The sequence below is a fragment of the Salvia splendens genome, chromosome 7, assembly GCF_004379255.2.
Source record: "Salvia splendens isolate huo1 chromosome 7, SspV2, whole genome shotgun sequence".
NCBI classification, from domain to species: Eukaryota; Viridiplantae; Streptophyta; class Magnoliopsida; order Lamiales; family Lamiaceae; genus Salvia; species Salvia splendens.
The window spans coordinates 5,056,705-5,070,065 of record NC_056038.1 but is presented as its reverse complement, the minus strand read 5'-3'; the positions used below and the strand labels follow the sequence as shown (position 1 = coordinate 5,070,065).

The following is a 13,361-nucleotide window of genomic DNA, read 5'->3' as shown; positions in this document are numbered from 1 at the left end:
CTGCTCGATGCATCGAGCACGTCCGTGCCGCTGAGCAGGGCGATGTGGCGCATTTCTATTGGTCGTTGGCATTTTCTTTTCTTTTTTTTTAAATCGAAAATAATACCAAAAATTTTAAAAAAACGGATTCCCAAAAATATAGTCGTTTTATTACTGTTTTTTGATTTTTTTTTAAAATTTTTTTTTCCAAAATCATCTATAAATACACACATTCATCATCCATTTGGGTGAAATTCAGCCACGAGTAGTGGGTTTTTTTTAATCTTATGAATTTAATTATGTAATTTTTAATTTTAAGGATTTTAATTATGTAATTTTTAATTTTTTAGTAATTAGTAATAGTATTTTGGGTACTTTTAATGCATTTTAATATTGTGGAAATGTTTTTATTTAAATTGAATAATAGAATGGTGGAACCCTTGAGCATGTCCTTGCGGAAGAGCATGAATGTGTGTGTTGTGCTTTTGCCAAAGAGTAGGGAGTAAAAAATGAATAAAAGTGGGTCCGGGCCCACATCCATGCTCTTTGGCAATAGCATAGATTGGGATGATGGATGGGGATGCTCTAAAGTTGAGGAAAATAATAAAAGATGACAAAAGTATATATATTCTTTGATTTTGTCAAGAAAAAACAGTGCTTTTTTTTCTAAGAGAAGCCTATTATTTATCTTTTGAATTGTTTAATGGTAGATTTGTATCCTAATACCAAAGTTTGTATTCAACAAAAAATATATATCATCGGGAGTTTGATACCAGGTTAGAAATAGACCACTCACCTCACCCCCCTTATAAGACTTCATATAGAAAAAAGGATTATCCAATCTAAAAGGAGTTAGAATCATCGATTTGTTGACACGACAAGAAGAGATTTCAATAAGAGAAATTTCGGAATTAGGGCTTAATTTCGCCGACCTTTCGAAATTTAGAATTCAATTCGCTAACCTTTCGGAATATGGGATTGAGACATGCGAATTTTTCGGAAGAAGGTATTTTTGAATTTTTCTATTTTTTCTCTTATTATTTCTATCTCAACATTTATTATTGACCAAATCACCCCTAGAATATTTTCACTCCAATTCTAATAATTTTAACTCCAATAGTGATACCTCTCGACTCTGTTTTTTTTTTGCAGAACTGATCAAACCAGTTAACCCCAATCACATTCACAACACACACGAGAATAATGCCTTCACTTAATTAAGAAACCAAAAGTTTCTCCAAATCCCTAATTCATTTAGTTGAAACGAGCAATCATACAAATTAATCCAACAATTTAATCCACATTCCGCAAAACAACCATAGAAAACAAAATCAAACCCCATCGATTTATACTTTCTTCATCGAATGACACGATCTTCGAGCACTTAGTGGTTGAAACTGCGGCACATTCGGCTAGGCTAATCCAACCGCGCACTCCAGTTGTGTGTGAATGGCTTAGAGACGAAATAGAGAGTGACGACGACGTCGGAGTTGCCAATTTCTGGTTGTCGTAGCTCGAATCAGACATAGGGCTGTTGAATTGTAGTGAGGTGGAGCAGACATCTTCCCCTTTTTAATAAGAATTCAAAATTTGTTTATATCATTAATTTGATGATGAAAGGTGATGAGATCCATTTAAGTTTTGAGAGGTAATCTGAATAAGGTTGGGAAAGTGGAAAGAAGTGAAGGCAAAGAAGATTGTCGACAATTTCAAGAAACAGGCACAAGAGAGAAAACTAAAACTATCTGTGAAAATATTACAGGATAGTTTGGACAATTCATAAATGTTGAGATGGAAATAATAATAAAAAAGCAGAGGAAAAAAAAAGAAAAATTCAAAAATCCCTTCTTCTGAAAAATTCGCATGCCTCGATCTCATATTCCGAAAGGTTAACGAATTGAATCCTAAATTTCGAAAGGTCAACGAAATTAATCCCTTATTCCGAAATTTATCTTTCAATAAATAGCAGGCGGGAGAATGCAAAAAGCAATTTTATTAGGAGTATATAACACTACAATATGAAGTCAGCCAAATAGGTTGATTGATGTGTAACAACGAAATTCAGCTGACTTGAAAAACACACCAAAACAATCCCTCTCCTCACCTAAAAAAACCCAGATTAGACTGAGTAGCTGCCTGCCGGTGGCTGCCCGGCAGGGACTGGAGCTTTAGGCTTCGCTTTCTCGACGACAATGGCTTGTGTGGTGAGCACCATTCCAGCAACTGAAGCTGCATTTTGCAGCGCACATCTCGTCACCTTAGCTGGGTCGATCACTCCCGATTCTACCAAGTTCTCGTAAGAATCAGTCAGCGCGTTGTAACCAAACTCCCATTCATTGGCCCTCACTTTTTCCACGACTACCTCGCCTTCCACCCCAGCGTTTTGGGCAATCAAAGCTGCTGGCGCTACTAAAGCCTGCATTTACATTGCAATATATTCATTCACATTTTAATGACATCTAACAAATACTGTGTAAACAACTTTCTGTGTCATATATTAACAAGTGAAGCAGTTGTCACCTTTTGTATGATATCAGCACCAAGCCGCTCATCGGCATCTTCAAGCTTGTCCTTGATCGCTTGGACATAAGTCGAGAGATGAACCAATGCAGCTCCGCCACCGGGCACGATGCCTTCCTCAATGGCAGCAAATGTTGCATTTTTGGCATCTTCGATGCGGAGCTTGCGGTCTTCAAGCTCAGTCTCTGTTGCAGCACCAACTTTGATAACAGCAACACCACCAGACAACTTGGCAATTCTCTCAGCAAGTTTCTCAGAGTCGTAAACAGAATCAGTCTCAGACAACTCCCTTTTAAGCTGAGCAATTCTAGATTGCAGCTCATCCTTGGATGCAGCATCTGCGATTAGTGTTGTGGAGTCCTTGGTGATGGTTATCTTTCTAGCTACACCAAGCTGGTCGATATCGGTGTCTTCCACGCGCAATCCCAAATCAGTAGCTTGATACTCGGCTCCTGCAACAAAGGAAAACTGAATTAAAAACATGCACAAGATCCTCAGGGGAGACATGAAATGATGTTCCATGCTCGACTGCCTGTGGAACCCCCTTGTTTTTTATTACACAACACATATTCATCTACATGTGACATACCAGTCAAAATAGCAATATCCTGGAGAAGAGCTTTCCTCCGTTCTCCGAATCCGGGGGCTTTGATGGCAGCCACATTCACAATACCTCGGAGCTTGTTTACAACGAGAGTTGCCAAAGCTTCTCCAGTGGCATCTTCAGCAATAATGAGTAAAGGTGCCCTTAACTGGGTAGTTTTCTCTAACAAAGGAATGATGTCCTTGATTGCTGAGATCTTCTGGTCTGTAACTAATACCCTAGCATTCTCAAACTCAACACTCAGCTTCTCAGGGTTTGTGACAAATTGCGGAGAGATATATCCTCTGTCAATCTGTGGTTAGAAAATACCAGCATTGGTAAAGCAATTTTAACAAGATAAAAAATACAACACCAGAAAGACACAGCACATGCTCACACACAAAAAAAATGAAAACCCCCTGATGCATACCTCCATTCCTTCTTCTACATGGACAGTGGTCTCAAATGAGGAGGATGACTCAATGGATAGAACACCATCAGGCCCAACCTTGTCAATTGCATCAGCAATCATTGTCCCAATTGTCTCATCGTTCCCAGCAGAGATGGAGGCAATGGCTGCAACAACAGCAAAAAAAGTCAGCATAGGAACTACTCCCTCCGTCCCAACTAAGTTGGGTCCCTTCTTTTGGACACATAGATTAAGAAAATGTGTTAAGAGTTAAATGATAATAAGATATAATAGGAGAGGAAAAAAGTAGGAGAGGTAAGAGAGAGTAAAGTAGGTGATGGAGTAAAGTAAGAGTGGTTATATGTTTTGTTTTTTTGTCAAAAAAAGAAATGACTCAAATTTGTTGGGACGTCCCAAAAAGGAATATGACTCAACTTAGTTGGAACGGAGGGAGTACTAGTTTTTATATGTAGTGACATCATCCGAAGAACACCATATGAATACGACAGGTGCAACCTCATGAGTGATGAATGCAATACCTTTAATATCATCCCGACCCTTGACAGGCCTAGCCTTCTTTTCGAGCTCATCAACCAAACCCTGCACGGTTTTATCAATGCCTTTCTTTACAGCAACTGCGTTAGCACCAGATGTAACACTGAGGAGGCCAAGTTTGACAATTTCACGTGCAAGAACAGATGCAGTAGTAGTCCCATCACCGGCAGAATCATTTGTCTTGCTAGCAACCTTGACATGAAACGCAAACTCAGTAACAGATTCAATAACATAAGCAGGGCCGGATATTTATGTCAAAATCAACCAGACAAATGGCTTGCTCTGAATCCTCTGTGTAAGAATGGCAGAATGCTAAAAATGGTAAACTGATTTTCCAATAACAGAGAAGACCAAAGATGAAGAACTAACCTCCCTAATCAAAGCAGCGCCAGCATTTTCCATAGCATCAGGCAACTCAATGGCGCGTGCAATTGTGACCCCATCATTGACCACCTTAGGGGACCCAAACTCATCCAAGACAACATTCCTTCCTACACGAAGTTAATCAAACTTAAACTGGGTGTAACAGCACAAAGAACCAAGTCACACACCAGCTTAACCAGCACCCAGAAAGTGCAGAACAATGCTCGCCAAGAACACAAACAAATAATTATAACAGCAGCTTATATGGTCTAGCTCCGTAAACTCCGCATCACAAATCATTTGCTAGATATTTTATCTCCACTACACTAATGGAAAAAATTGCATTGTTTAACATCATCGCACAATGAAACCTGCTTTGTCCCTAGACTCCCTACTCTGTCGACAAAAGCTTCACAAGACAAGGCGATTCACAATTCTTATCATTCCCACACAGACAAACCACCCTAGCAAGAGTCTGCTATGCAGTTAATCATAAAACATCGACAATAAAATAGTTACAGTCTAGTACCAAATCATCATCAAGGTGAACTTCAACCATGTAGATATCAATCAAAGACATTATTTTTCACTCACCCCACCTCAAAATAAGGCCGAAAACAAAGTCAAACAACAAATACCAAAACCAACACCGCCATTGGTCAATTCAATTCACAAATTTACAGAAAATAAAGCAAACAAAAACGTGGTAACAACACCAAGTTATCCAGAAATTACCCCTGGGACCAAGAGTGAGGCCGACAGCGCTGGCGAGCTTATCGATCCCGGACTGCATTGCAGACCGCGATTTCTGATCAAAAGCGATCTCCTTTGCATTAGCCCTCACAACAAACCGATTCCTGGACTGCTGCTTCCCGATCCTCTGCCCCTGCTGTAACAACTGGTTCACCTTCCTATTCTTCAATCCATCCTAAAACACCGAAATGAATAAACAAATTAACATACATAGGGAAAAAAAACAGAGGTCAACCAATCAAAATAAACAGAAAAGTGTGCAAAGTGCGGCACCTGCTTAGAGGAGGAAGGGAGGATGGAGGCTGTAGAGATTGCATTTGCCGACGCCATTTCTGCAGAATGGGAGCTTTTGCGGAATTGGGAGATTGAAGAAGAAATGAGGGTTCTGTTAGGGGTTTGGTGGGAGTGAGTGAGGTCTGACAAACTAGGGCTTATAGAGAGAGTGAGGTGAGATGTTCCAGAAGATTCTACCTATATTCAATTTCGAGAACCATTCAGCCATTTCTATAATTCTCGCACAGTGCGTTTGATTTTTCATAAACTACAATTAATCTTAAATTGGTGGGCCTGTTGTAATTTCTGTAATTTACAGGGGTTAATATGGAATACCTTCATCTCAACTAATTTCCACCGGCATTCTCTAACCATATGAAACATACAATCTCTTTGATCATTGTGAGTGTCTCTCCATCGGATGGCGACGGCATTCGTAGCAATCTCCTAACTCTACTTTATCTTCTCTCTACAATCACACGCATTTCAAATTCCGAGCTACTATATGATACAATCCATTCCTTTTTCCGTATCATAGTATTTTTCTGTTGAAATTTGTTTCTGTTTCTTATGCATCTGGGGCTTGTAGTGGTCGATCTTCACAAGAAGACGGAATTGGGAAGGTATTTCGGTGTTTTCAGTGATAATCTAGGCTCATTAGTGACACTTGACTTTTCTACTGTATGTTTGGAATAAGAAGCTTGGGTTTAAGATTTATGTAATTCGCAATGCTGCTACGAGTCTGAAAAAACAACATTCCGATCAGTGTCGAGTGTGTTTGTGTCACTGTATCGATTGATTTCTGATAGCGCCGGACGGTGGTACCGTAAGTACTGCGGCAGCAGCTTTTGGAGGAGCAGTTTTCGGAAAATAGAAACTTGAGCAATGCTGTTGTTTTGTTGTGATAAATGCTGTAAATGAACATTTGAAGTTACTATTTTTTCTGCTTTTTGGTGATTTGTCGTCTTGTGGTGACACCTGCTAAATGATTGGAAATGATAGGTCTCGAGTGATGCAAAAGTTTGATGCTTTGTAGGAATCCAATTTGTATGGAGCAAAATCAAGTTATTGAAGAGGCAACTTCAGTATATTATTCTGCTTGAGTTTACTGAATGGTAGGCTTTTCCTTACCTTTGAGTTGGGCGACTCTTTTCATCATAATGGGAACCTCACATCGCAGGTTTGTATGGATGTTATGTTGCTCTACGAAGTTGTATAAACTGCTACATCTGGCAAATGGGTCGCTTACATATTAGTTTCTTTGCTTACGCAGTGGGGTCTTAAGGAGATCAAATGACACTGCGCGACTTCTGTTAACAACAATCATGGGAATGGTCCTGGGATATTTTATAGGTGCTTCGTTTCCATCTGTTTACTTAAGTAAGGTATGCTCTAAATTACCAAGTAACTTGATGTGTGTCACCATCACCAATTAGGTTCATTATACTCCATCCTTATTGTCTGTCTTTTTCTGGCAGATTAATCTACCTTCAAGTTTAATGACATCTCTAGACATAGCATTTGCAGAATATCCTCGTAGTTCTACTAATAGCAGTTTTCCAGAAGACCATGGTACCAAAAGTAGTCATTCGACACCTAAGGTAAGTTTTTTTTAGTATGTTCTTCATACTCTTGTCATTAAATTTCTAGTTTATTTGAAGATAAGCATTGGCTGTATTCATTGATCTATTTTCAGCTGCCTGTACTAGTCTACATGAACACAACTAATCTTTGGACAGCACACAGTGTTGCTTCCCTGGCTTGTAACAAGTTAAAAGCCGACACGAAGTGGCTTTGCTTGTCATTATAATATTGCATTTTCATTTGCACTGATTAAACCTAAGGTAAAGCGTTTGCACCCTTTTGTTTGATCACCTTATTTACAGGGGTTACATGCATAAGCTTGCTCTTTCCAGATCACTGAAACTGGTGTTCAATCTATTTCTGAAAAATTAAGGTGTTGTAGGTGCAATAGTCTGTCGGCATAGCTTGCATCGTTTGTTTCACAATGTTCATATTTATTCCACAATTTAATATTCGCGAGGGGATATTTAACCACCATCTTTTTGAATTTCAGATATATGTTCCTACAAATCCCCGTGGTGCGGAGTCTTTGCCACAAGGAATTGTTGTCTCGGAATCCGACTTATATTTACGGAGATTATGGGGTGAACCTAAAGAGGTAATAAAAAAGTTGAAATGATGATAGCCCAAAAGGTCTGTGAATCTGTGGTTTTACTGGATAATAATATATAATACTATATGTTTCATTTTGAACACACTGAGTATTTAAATTCTCTCAGCCTTAGGTGGTTGACTGGTTTCAATTATGAGTTAACTAACTTATTGGTTGCTGCGTACTTGCTGCATGGGATGAACTGGTAGGAAATCACTGATGGCTTCACTAAGTATGTGTCCTGATATTGATGCAGTTTTATGGTTGTAGTTATCAAATTGCTGTGATATACTTAATTTTCATCAGTAGGTGGATCAACATATATCCACAACTTCAAAAACTTTATCTATCCATCTATCTATCTATTAATATAGGGAGAGGTTTAGATGAGAACCTATTTAAAATAAGAACGAAGAACCATTTTCAACCTTCGATCGTGAAAATTGACATTGGATGCATCTCCTTGTTAGATGAGTGCAAAGCCGGGGTTTGAATTTCTAAAGGAGAGAAATTATATATATAGATAAACATATAGTAGAACATATCTTGCACGAGATTTCATGCAATAGGATTTTGCTTACATCTACATGCTGGAATTCTCAGGATCTGAAAAGAAAGCCAAAGTACCTAGTGACGTTTACAGTTGGTTTTGAACAGATGTATCATATTGATGCAGCAGTGAAAAAGGTTACTATAGAATGTTATCATGTTATAGCATGTCTTTTCATGCCCTTGAGAGCAATTATATTAAATTTTAGTTTTGGTATAATTCTGTAGTTCTCTGAGGATTTTCAAATACTGCTTTTTCATTATGATGGTCGAGCCAGTGAATGGGATCAGTTAGAGTGGTCACATCATGCCATACATGTCAGTGCAAGGAAACAAACAAAGTGGTAATAATCTCCAGGTTTTTGCTAGATTCTGCCTTTTCTATTATCATTTTGGAATAGAACCTATGTGGTGTGTTCTGAAGGGATCACACTTTATGCTAAAATAGCAAGTTTGTTGGTGCCTGTCAATGTTTAAACTCTCTTTAAATATCTTTCTGACTAATTCCATTACAATTTTGTAACCTGATAGAGGAGATTTAGCAAAAGCTGATTACCTCTTGTCCATTCATTATTAGACACGTCTGATAAAATTAAGAATTATAGTAGGACCTATCTTGTTTTTTTTTTGGAAAATTATACTAAATTTCTCCACTTTTATCAACTTCCTTGTTTCCGGCTTATACAGGTGGTATGCAAAGAGGTTTTTACACCCAAATGTTGTATCAGCTTATGATTACATTTTCATTTGGGATGAAGATCTTGGAGTTGAACACTTCAATGCTGATAAGTAATAACCTTTTCTATTGTTCCAAAAATTTCAGGTCATGTATATGACAACCTTTTTCCCACCAATTTATCTGTTACTTACTCAACTTGGTAGGTATATTCAGTTAGTTAAAAAACATGGGTTAGAGATCTCCCAACCAGGTCTTGAACCCAACAATGGACTTACATGGCAGATGACTAAGAGGAGAGGTGACAGGGAAGTTCACAAGTAAGTACTGATTAACAGTTCAGCCCCAACCTCCCCTTCCCTTTCTTTTCTATATTAACCTCTTTCCTAGCAAAGAGAAGATATGTATTTGTGAAATGTAAGTTGATTGATAAACAGGGATACCGAGGAGAAACCTGGGTGGTGCAGTGATCCTCTCTTGCCTCCATGTGCAGCGTAAGTACTTTCAATGAATATGCATTTCTATCTTTCTTTTGTTTCTGCATGTATCTGTATATGCATTGAGCCGTGTTTGTGTGGAATTCCTGGGTAATACCATCAACTGTGATATTCTGTACCAAATCGATATTCAAGAGGATATTATCCATATAGATAATGTTTGGAACTTTTCTTTAAATTCTGTTATGGTGAAAGGAAAGGGTGCCTCTTAATTCAAGATTATCCCTTACTATATAAAATTTGCGAAGGGTTTAAAATTAGACCTCTCTTTGAACCATTTTGTAAGCTGTTAATTTCCCTTTCCGCATAGAGATTTACATATCTTTATATTTTAAATTAACTCCTGACCTGGACATTTTCGTCTGGCAAGTGTCACTATAATAATTTGTATCTTATCATTTTGCAGCTTCGTAGAAATCATGGCTCCAGTATTTTCACGTGAAGCTTGGAAATGTGTTTGGCATATGATTCAGGTGTTTGTCAAATTGGCGGAATACCACTCTGCCTCTCAAGTCTTGCCCACATGATTTTCTTGTTTATCTCAGAACTTCTCAGTAGAGATTGTTATTTAACCCTAACTCTTTATAATCTTGCACTTGCAGAATGATTTGGTACATGGATGGGGATTGGATTTTGCATTAAGAAGATGTGTTGATGTTAGTTTCTATCTCTATGTGTGTGGGCAGTCACTCCTGTTTTATCTTGAATTTGTTTTTCAACATGGGTGGCTCACAATTTCCACCTCCTTGGTCAATCTCATTGTCACTTGTGTTTTTCCCTGCAGCCTGCACATGAAAAAATTGGTGTCGTTGACTCACAATGGATTGTTCATCTAGTGATTCCATCACTTGGAAATCAGGTTTAGAAATACACCTTGCTAACAGCTTAATCTTCCAACCTGTTTGCTGGATCTTTTTGTCTGAATCAGTTTTCTAGAATGTGTATTGTAGCTCTAAAGTGTATTATACCATCACATTGGAACTACTATTTATATTCAGTACAGATAAGTTTGAATCTACTATACTTATATATTTAGTAGAGATCAGTTTGATAAGGACATTACTTTGGGCCAAAAAATTGGCTATTTTGTGTGTAGGGGAGTTAGATAGAGACCATATTTAATGCTCTATAGTTGGGATGTGACAGTTTGTGATTAAAATTTAACAGTCAATCAGGCTTTCAAATGTTTAGGATTTGTGGGATGCTTTTGCTCCTTCTAAACGTTTGTACTCGACAATAACTATCCTCTCTACCTTGCCACTTGTTGATAAGCAATAGTTACCTGGTTTTCCTTTGGTGTGTCATATCATACGCTATTCTTTCACTACTTACTCAGAATTGTCGTTGGAAGTGTCACTAAAGTCAAATTTATTAAAATCCGCAGGGAGAGTCTGATAATGGAAAAGCTCCATGGCTTGGGGTATGTACATCCATAACTATGTATAGCTAGGTTTGAGTACCACTATAACTTTGCAGTGTTTTTGTTTTGTTTCATCATATCATAGGTACGAGAGAGATGCAGAAATGAGTGGAGGATTTTTCAGGATCGGCTTTCTACTGCAGACAAGTCATACTTACTCCCAGGTGTAGGATAATGCGACGGCCAGCCAGCCCTGCCCTATAGTGTGTATATCGCATGTCATTTTCCTTTACTTTCCTATCATCTCGGATTCTTGAGTGCTGTTTTGTAGTCTAACTCTTTCTGTGGGATGCAGCTTTTCACGAGGCGTAAGTTGCCCACATTAAGATTAGTGTAAAATAACCATTAGAATTAGATGATGTTTAAGAGCGCGTGTTGGGAGCAGGTATGTAGAATTGTTTACCTGAATCTTGTACCAAGTGCTATTCTATGTTTCTGTTCCAGTGATCGATATTAAACCAGGGGATGATCCTATATTTTCTATATTATATTATAACTACGCATCAAAGTTTTGTTATGAGCATCAAATCATTAGTGAGGATATGGAGGAAGAATCACTTAAAACACCTTCTGAACACTCGGAAGTCTTGTGGGATTGAATGATCCACCAGATGAATTATTTGATGTCTCGGAACCTCTGGATTATGATCAATCAGAAACTCGTTGGCAATCTGACTATGACCAGTCAAGATTAGGAGATTCGACATGGCATATCATAACAAAGTTTCAGGTGATTGGATCCCAGCTCATTTCTGAGGAACCAAATGAAATAACTTTCCCCCAATATTGAGTAACAATTACAATTGATAGATGATCTCATGAATCTCTTGCCACAATATGGATATCAAACTTGATACTCATACAATATGTTTCTCAAGACTGATGGATAGTCAAGCAGAGTGTTGGGAAAAAGGCATTCCTGGTTGGTCAAGAACTACCTCGAGGTATCATATAACAGAGCTTACTTATGGGACACTGGTTTAACTTTTCTATTCACGTTCTCTTTCATTGCTTGCGCAAGGCATTCACTAGCAGAGAAAAGTTGGTAGCTATGGGCGGGTCCTTGAAATTAATAATTTCGTGTGACTTCAAGTTATCTGAGAGAACATAATAAATATAAATAATACTATCAAGAAGTTCCAGTTGTCTTATGTTATGGTATGCTGTCATTCCAGTTGGGAAGAAACTTGACTGTGCATTTTACTTAGTTTCCATCATGTTCTTCAAATTGTGCTTGGGAAACTAGAGTTTAACTGACATGTGCCTTTTATTTAAGAAGATACAGTAATATCTGTGTGAATGTGACGATGGCTGTTTTTTGTGTTGATATTGGATCCTCAACTGTTGCGAGTCGAGTGATCAGCCTTGCTTTGGGCAAGGTAAAACTCATTGTTTTTATGGTCATTCAAGCTTATTCATTTCATTTGCTCTATCTCTCTCTCTCTTTCTCAATGACTCTTACAATATTATGGCTTATGCAGGCCAATACACCTGAAGAGCTACCGGAATGTCTAATTGGAACCTGCCGCCTTAACCATTTGGACATCACTAAATCATTACTACTAAAACGCAACCCACACCGATTCTCTTGTAATACACCAAACATGAAAATTTGTGGTCATAACCACGATTGCTATGGTTTTTAGGTTCAACCGACTCAAATTTTTGTTGGGAAAATACTTGCTGCTTCATCATGTATCCGACCTCGGACATGAAATGTTCTTTCAATTTCTCTCAAGGTATCTCCACTTCTATAATATTGAAAGAAAATTTAAATTCAAGCTCAAGGCGATTAGATGATGTCGAACATGTCTTCAAATTATAAAAAATAACAGTATATTTAAAAGTTGTGATCTTGATTTTTCTTTTCCTTGTCATTCCCTTAAGATCTACTAAAGTAACAATATTAGTGTTTGTAAAACACAGGAAAAATGGAATGTGGTGGATGATGTATTGTATTATAGAAGAAAAGGTAACAGTAATACTTAGAAATAAAGGATCGTGATTAGAAATGATTGTCACCTAAAATTTCAGAATTTGCTCTAAACATATTGCGTTTTTTTGTTGCAGCAATAATGTAATAGGGCCATCTGTAGTCTTTTACAGAATTGAGAGTAATAGGGTTTTTGAGCCAATGCCCAACCCTACTAGCTCTAACTTGGCATGTGACATGTTGGGATTTTATTTAATTCGCCCATAAATTCTTGTTCGTTTTTTCAGAGATATGTGTGTGGCTGTCTCTCCCCTACATTCAATTCTAGCCCAATAATAGTACTATGCACAAAACATCACATATCAACACTCCATTCTCTCTATTATACACCGATCAAATATACTATTACTTTCTCTAATGAATTTTATTTGTAGATGTTTTTCTATGATAATTCTCTTTTCCACATATGATAAATATTTCTCTACGTACTTTTTAACATGGAGTAGTAAAAATGAAAGATATGGTTGCGTGTATTTCAATACACTTGAACACTTGATAGCTTGGGTTGAAATTAATAGATTAAGGATGTTTTGCAATGAAAGTTGAAAAAAAGTTTATATAGTGATGGACAAGATAGTAGTGCAAATTTGCTATCAGTTAGTTGTGATGATTGTT

The 13,361-nt window shown here is 37.7% G+C and overlaps 2 protein-coding genes across 8 annotated transcripts; one reads left to right on the top strand and one right to left on the bottom strand.

The window, feature by feature from the left end:
• Positions 1-1,957: 1,957 nt before the first annotated feature.
• LOC121811037 (ruBisCO large subunit-binding protein subunit alpha-like) lies at positions 1,958-5,625 on the bottom strand. The gene is made up of 8 exons (XM_042211792.1): positions 5,436-5,625; positions 5,145-5,337; positions 4,416-4,537; positions 4,031-4,238; positions 3,513-3,658; positions 3,089-3,395; positions 2,500-2,951; positions 1,958-2,395 (listed from the first exon to the last, which is right to left on the bottom strand). The coding sequence occupies exons 1-8, from the start codon at positions 5,490-5,492 to the stop codon at positions 2,099-2,101; spliced, it is 1,782 nt and encodes a 593-aa protein (XP_042067726.1). The 5' UTR covers positions 5,493-5,625; the 3' UTR covers positions 1,958-2,098.
• A 179-nt stretch (positions 5,626-5,804) lies between these two features.
• LOC121811039 lies at positions 5,805-12,491 on the top strand. 7 transcript variants are annotated; one of them, XM_042211796.1, is made up of 17 exons: positions 5,805-6,058; positions 6,472-6,615; positions 6,709-6,820; positions 6,914-7,036; positions 7,513-7,617; positions 8,215-8,298; positions 8,389-8,504; positions 8,848-8,949; positions 9,043-9,156; positions 9,274-9,330; positions 9,740-9,806; positions 9,936-9,989; positions 10,118-10,192; positions 10,718-10,753; positions 10,839-11,483; positions 11,564-12,132; positions 12,235-12,491. In XM_042211796.1, exons 2-15 carry the CDS (start codon positions 6,548-6,550, stop codon positions 10,926-10,928), a joined length of 1,203 nt encoding a protein of 400 aa, XP_042067730.1. In that variant the 5' UTR covers positions 5,805-6,058; positions 6,472-6,547; the 3' UTR covers positions 10,929-11,483; positions 11,564-12,132; positions 12,235-12,491. The 7 variants fall into 7 exon arrangements, with proteins under 7 accessions (XP_042067730.1, XP_042067732.1, XP_042067731.1 ...); XM_042211798.1 differs by having other exon boundaries at positions 10,839-11,697; positions 12,033-12,132; XM_042211797.1 differs by having other exon boundaries at positions 10,839-11,697; positions 12,030-12,132.
• The last annotated feature ends 870 nt before the right edge of the window (positions 12,492-13,361 follow it).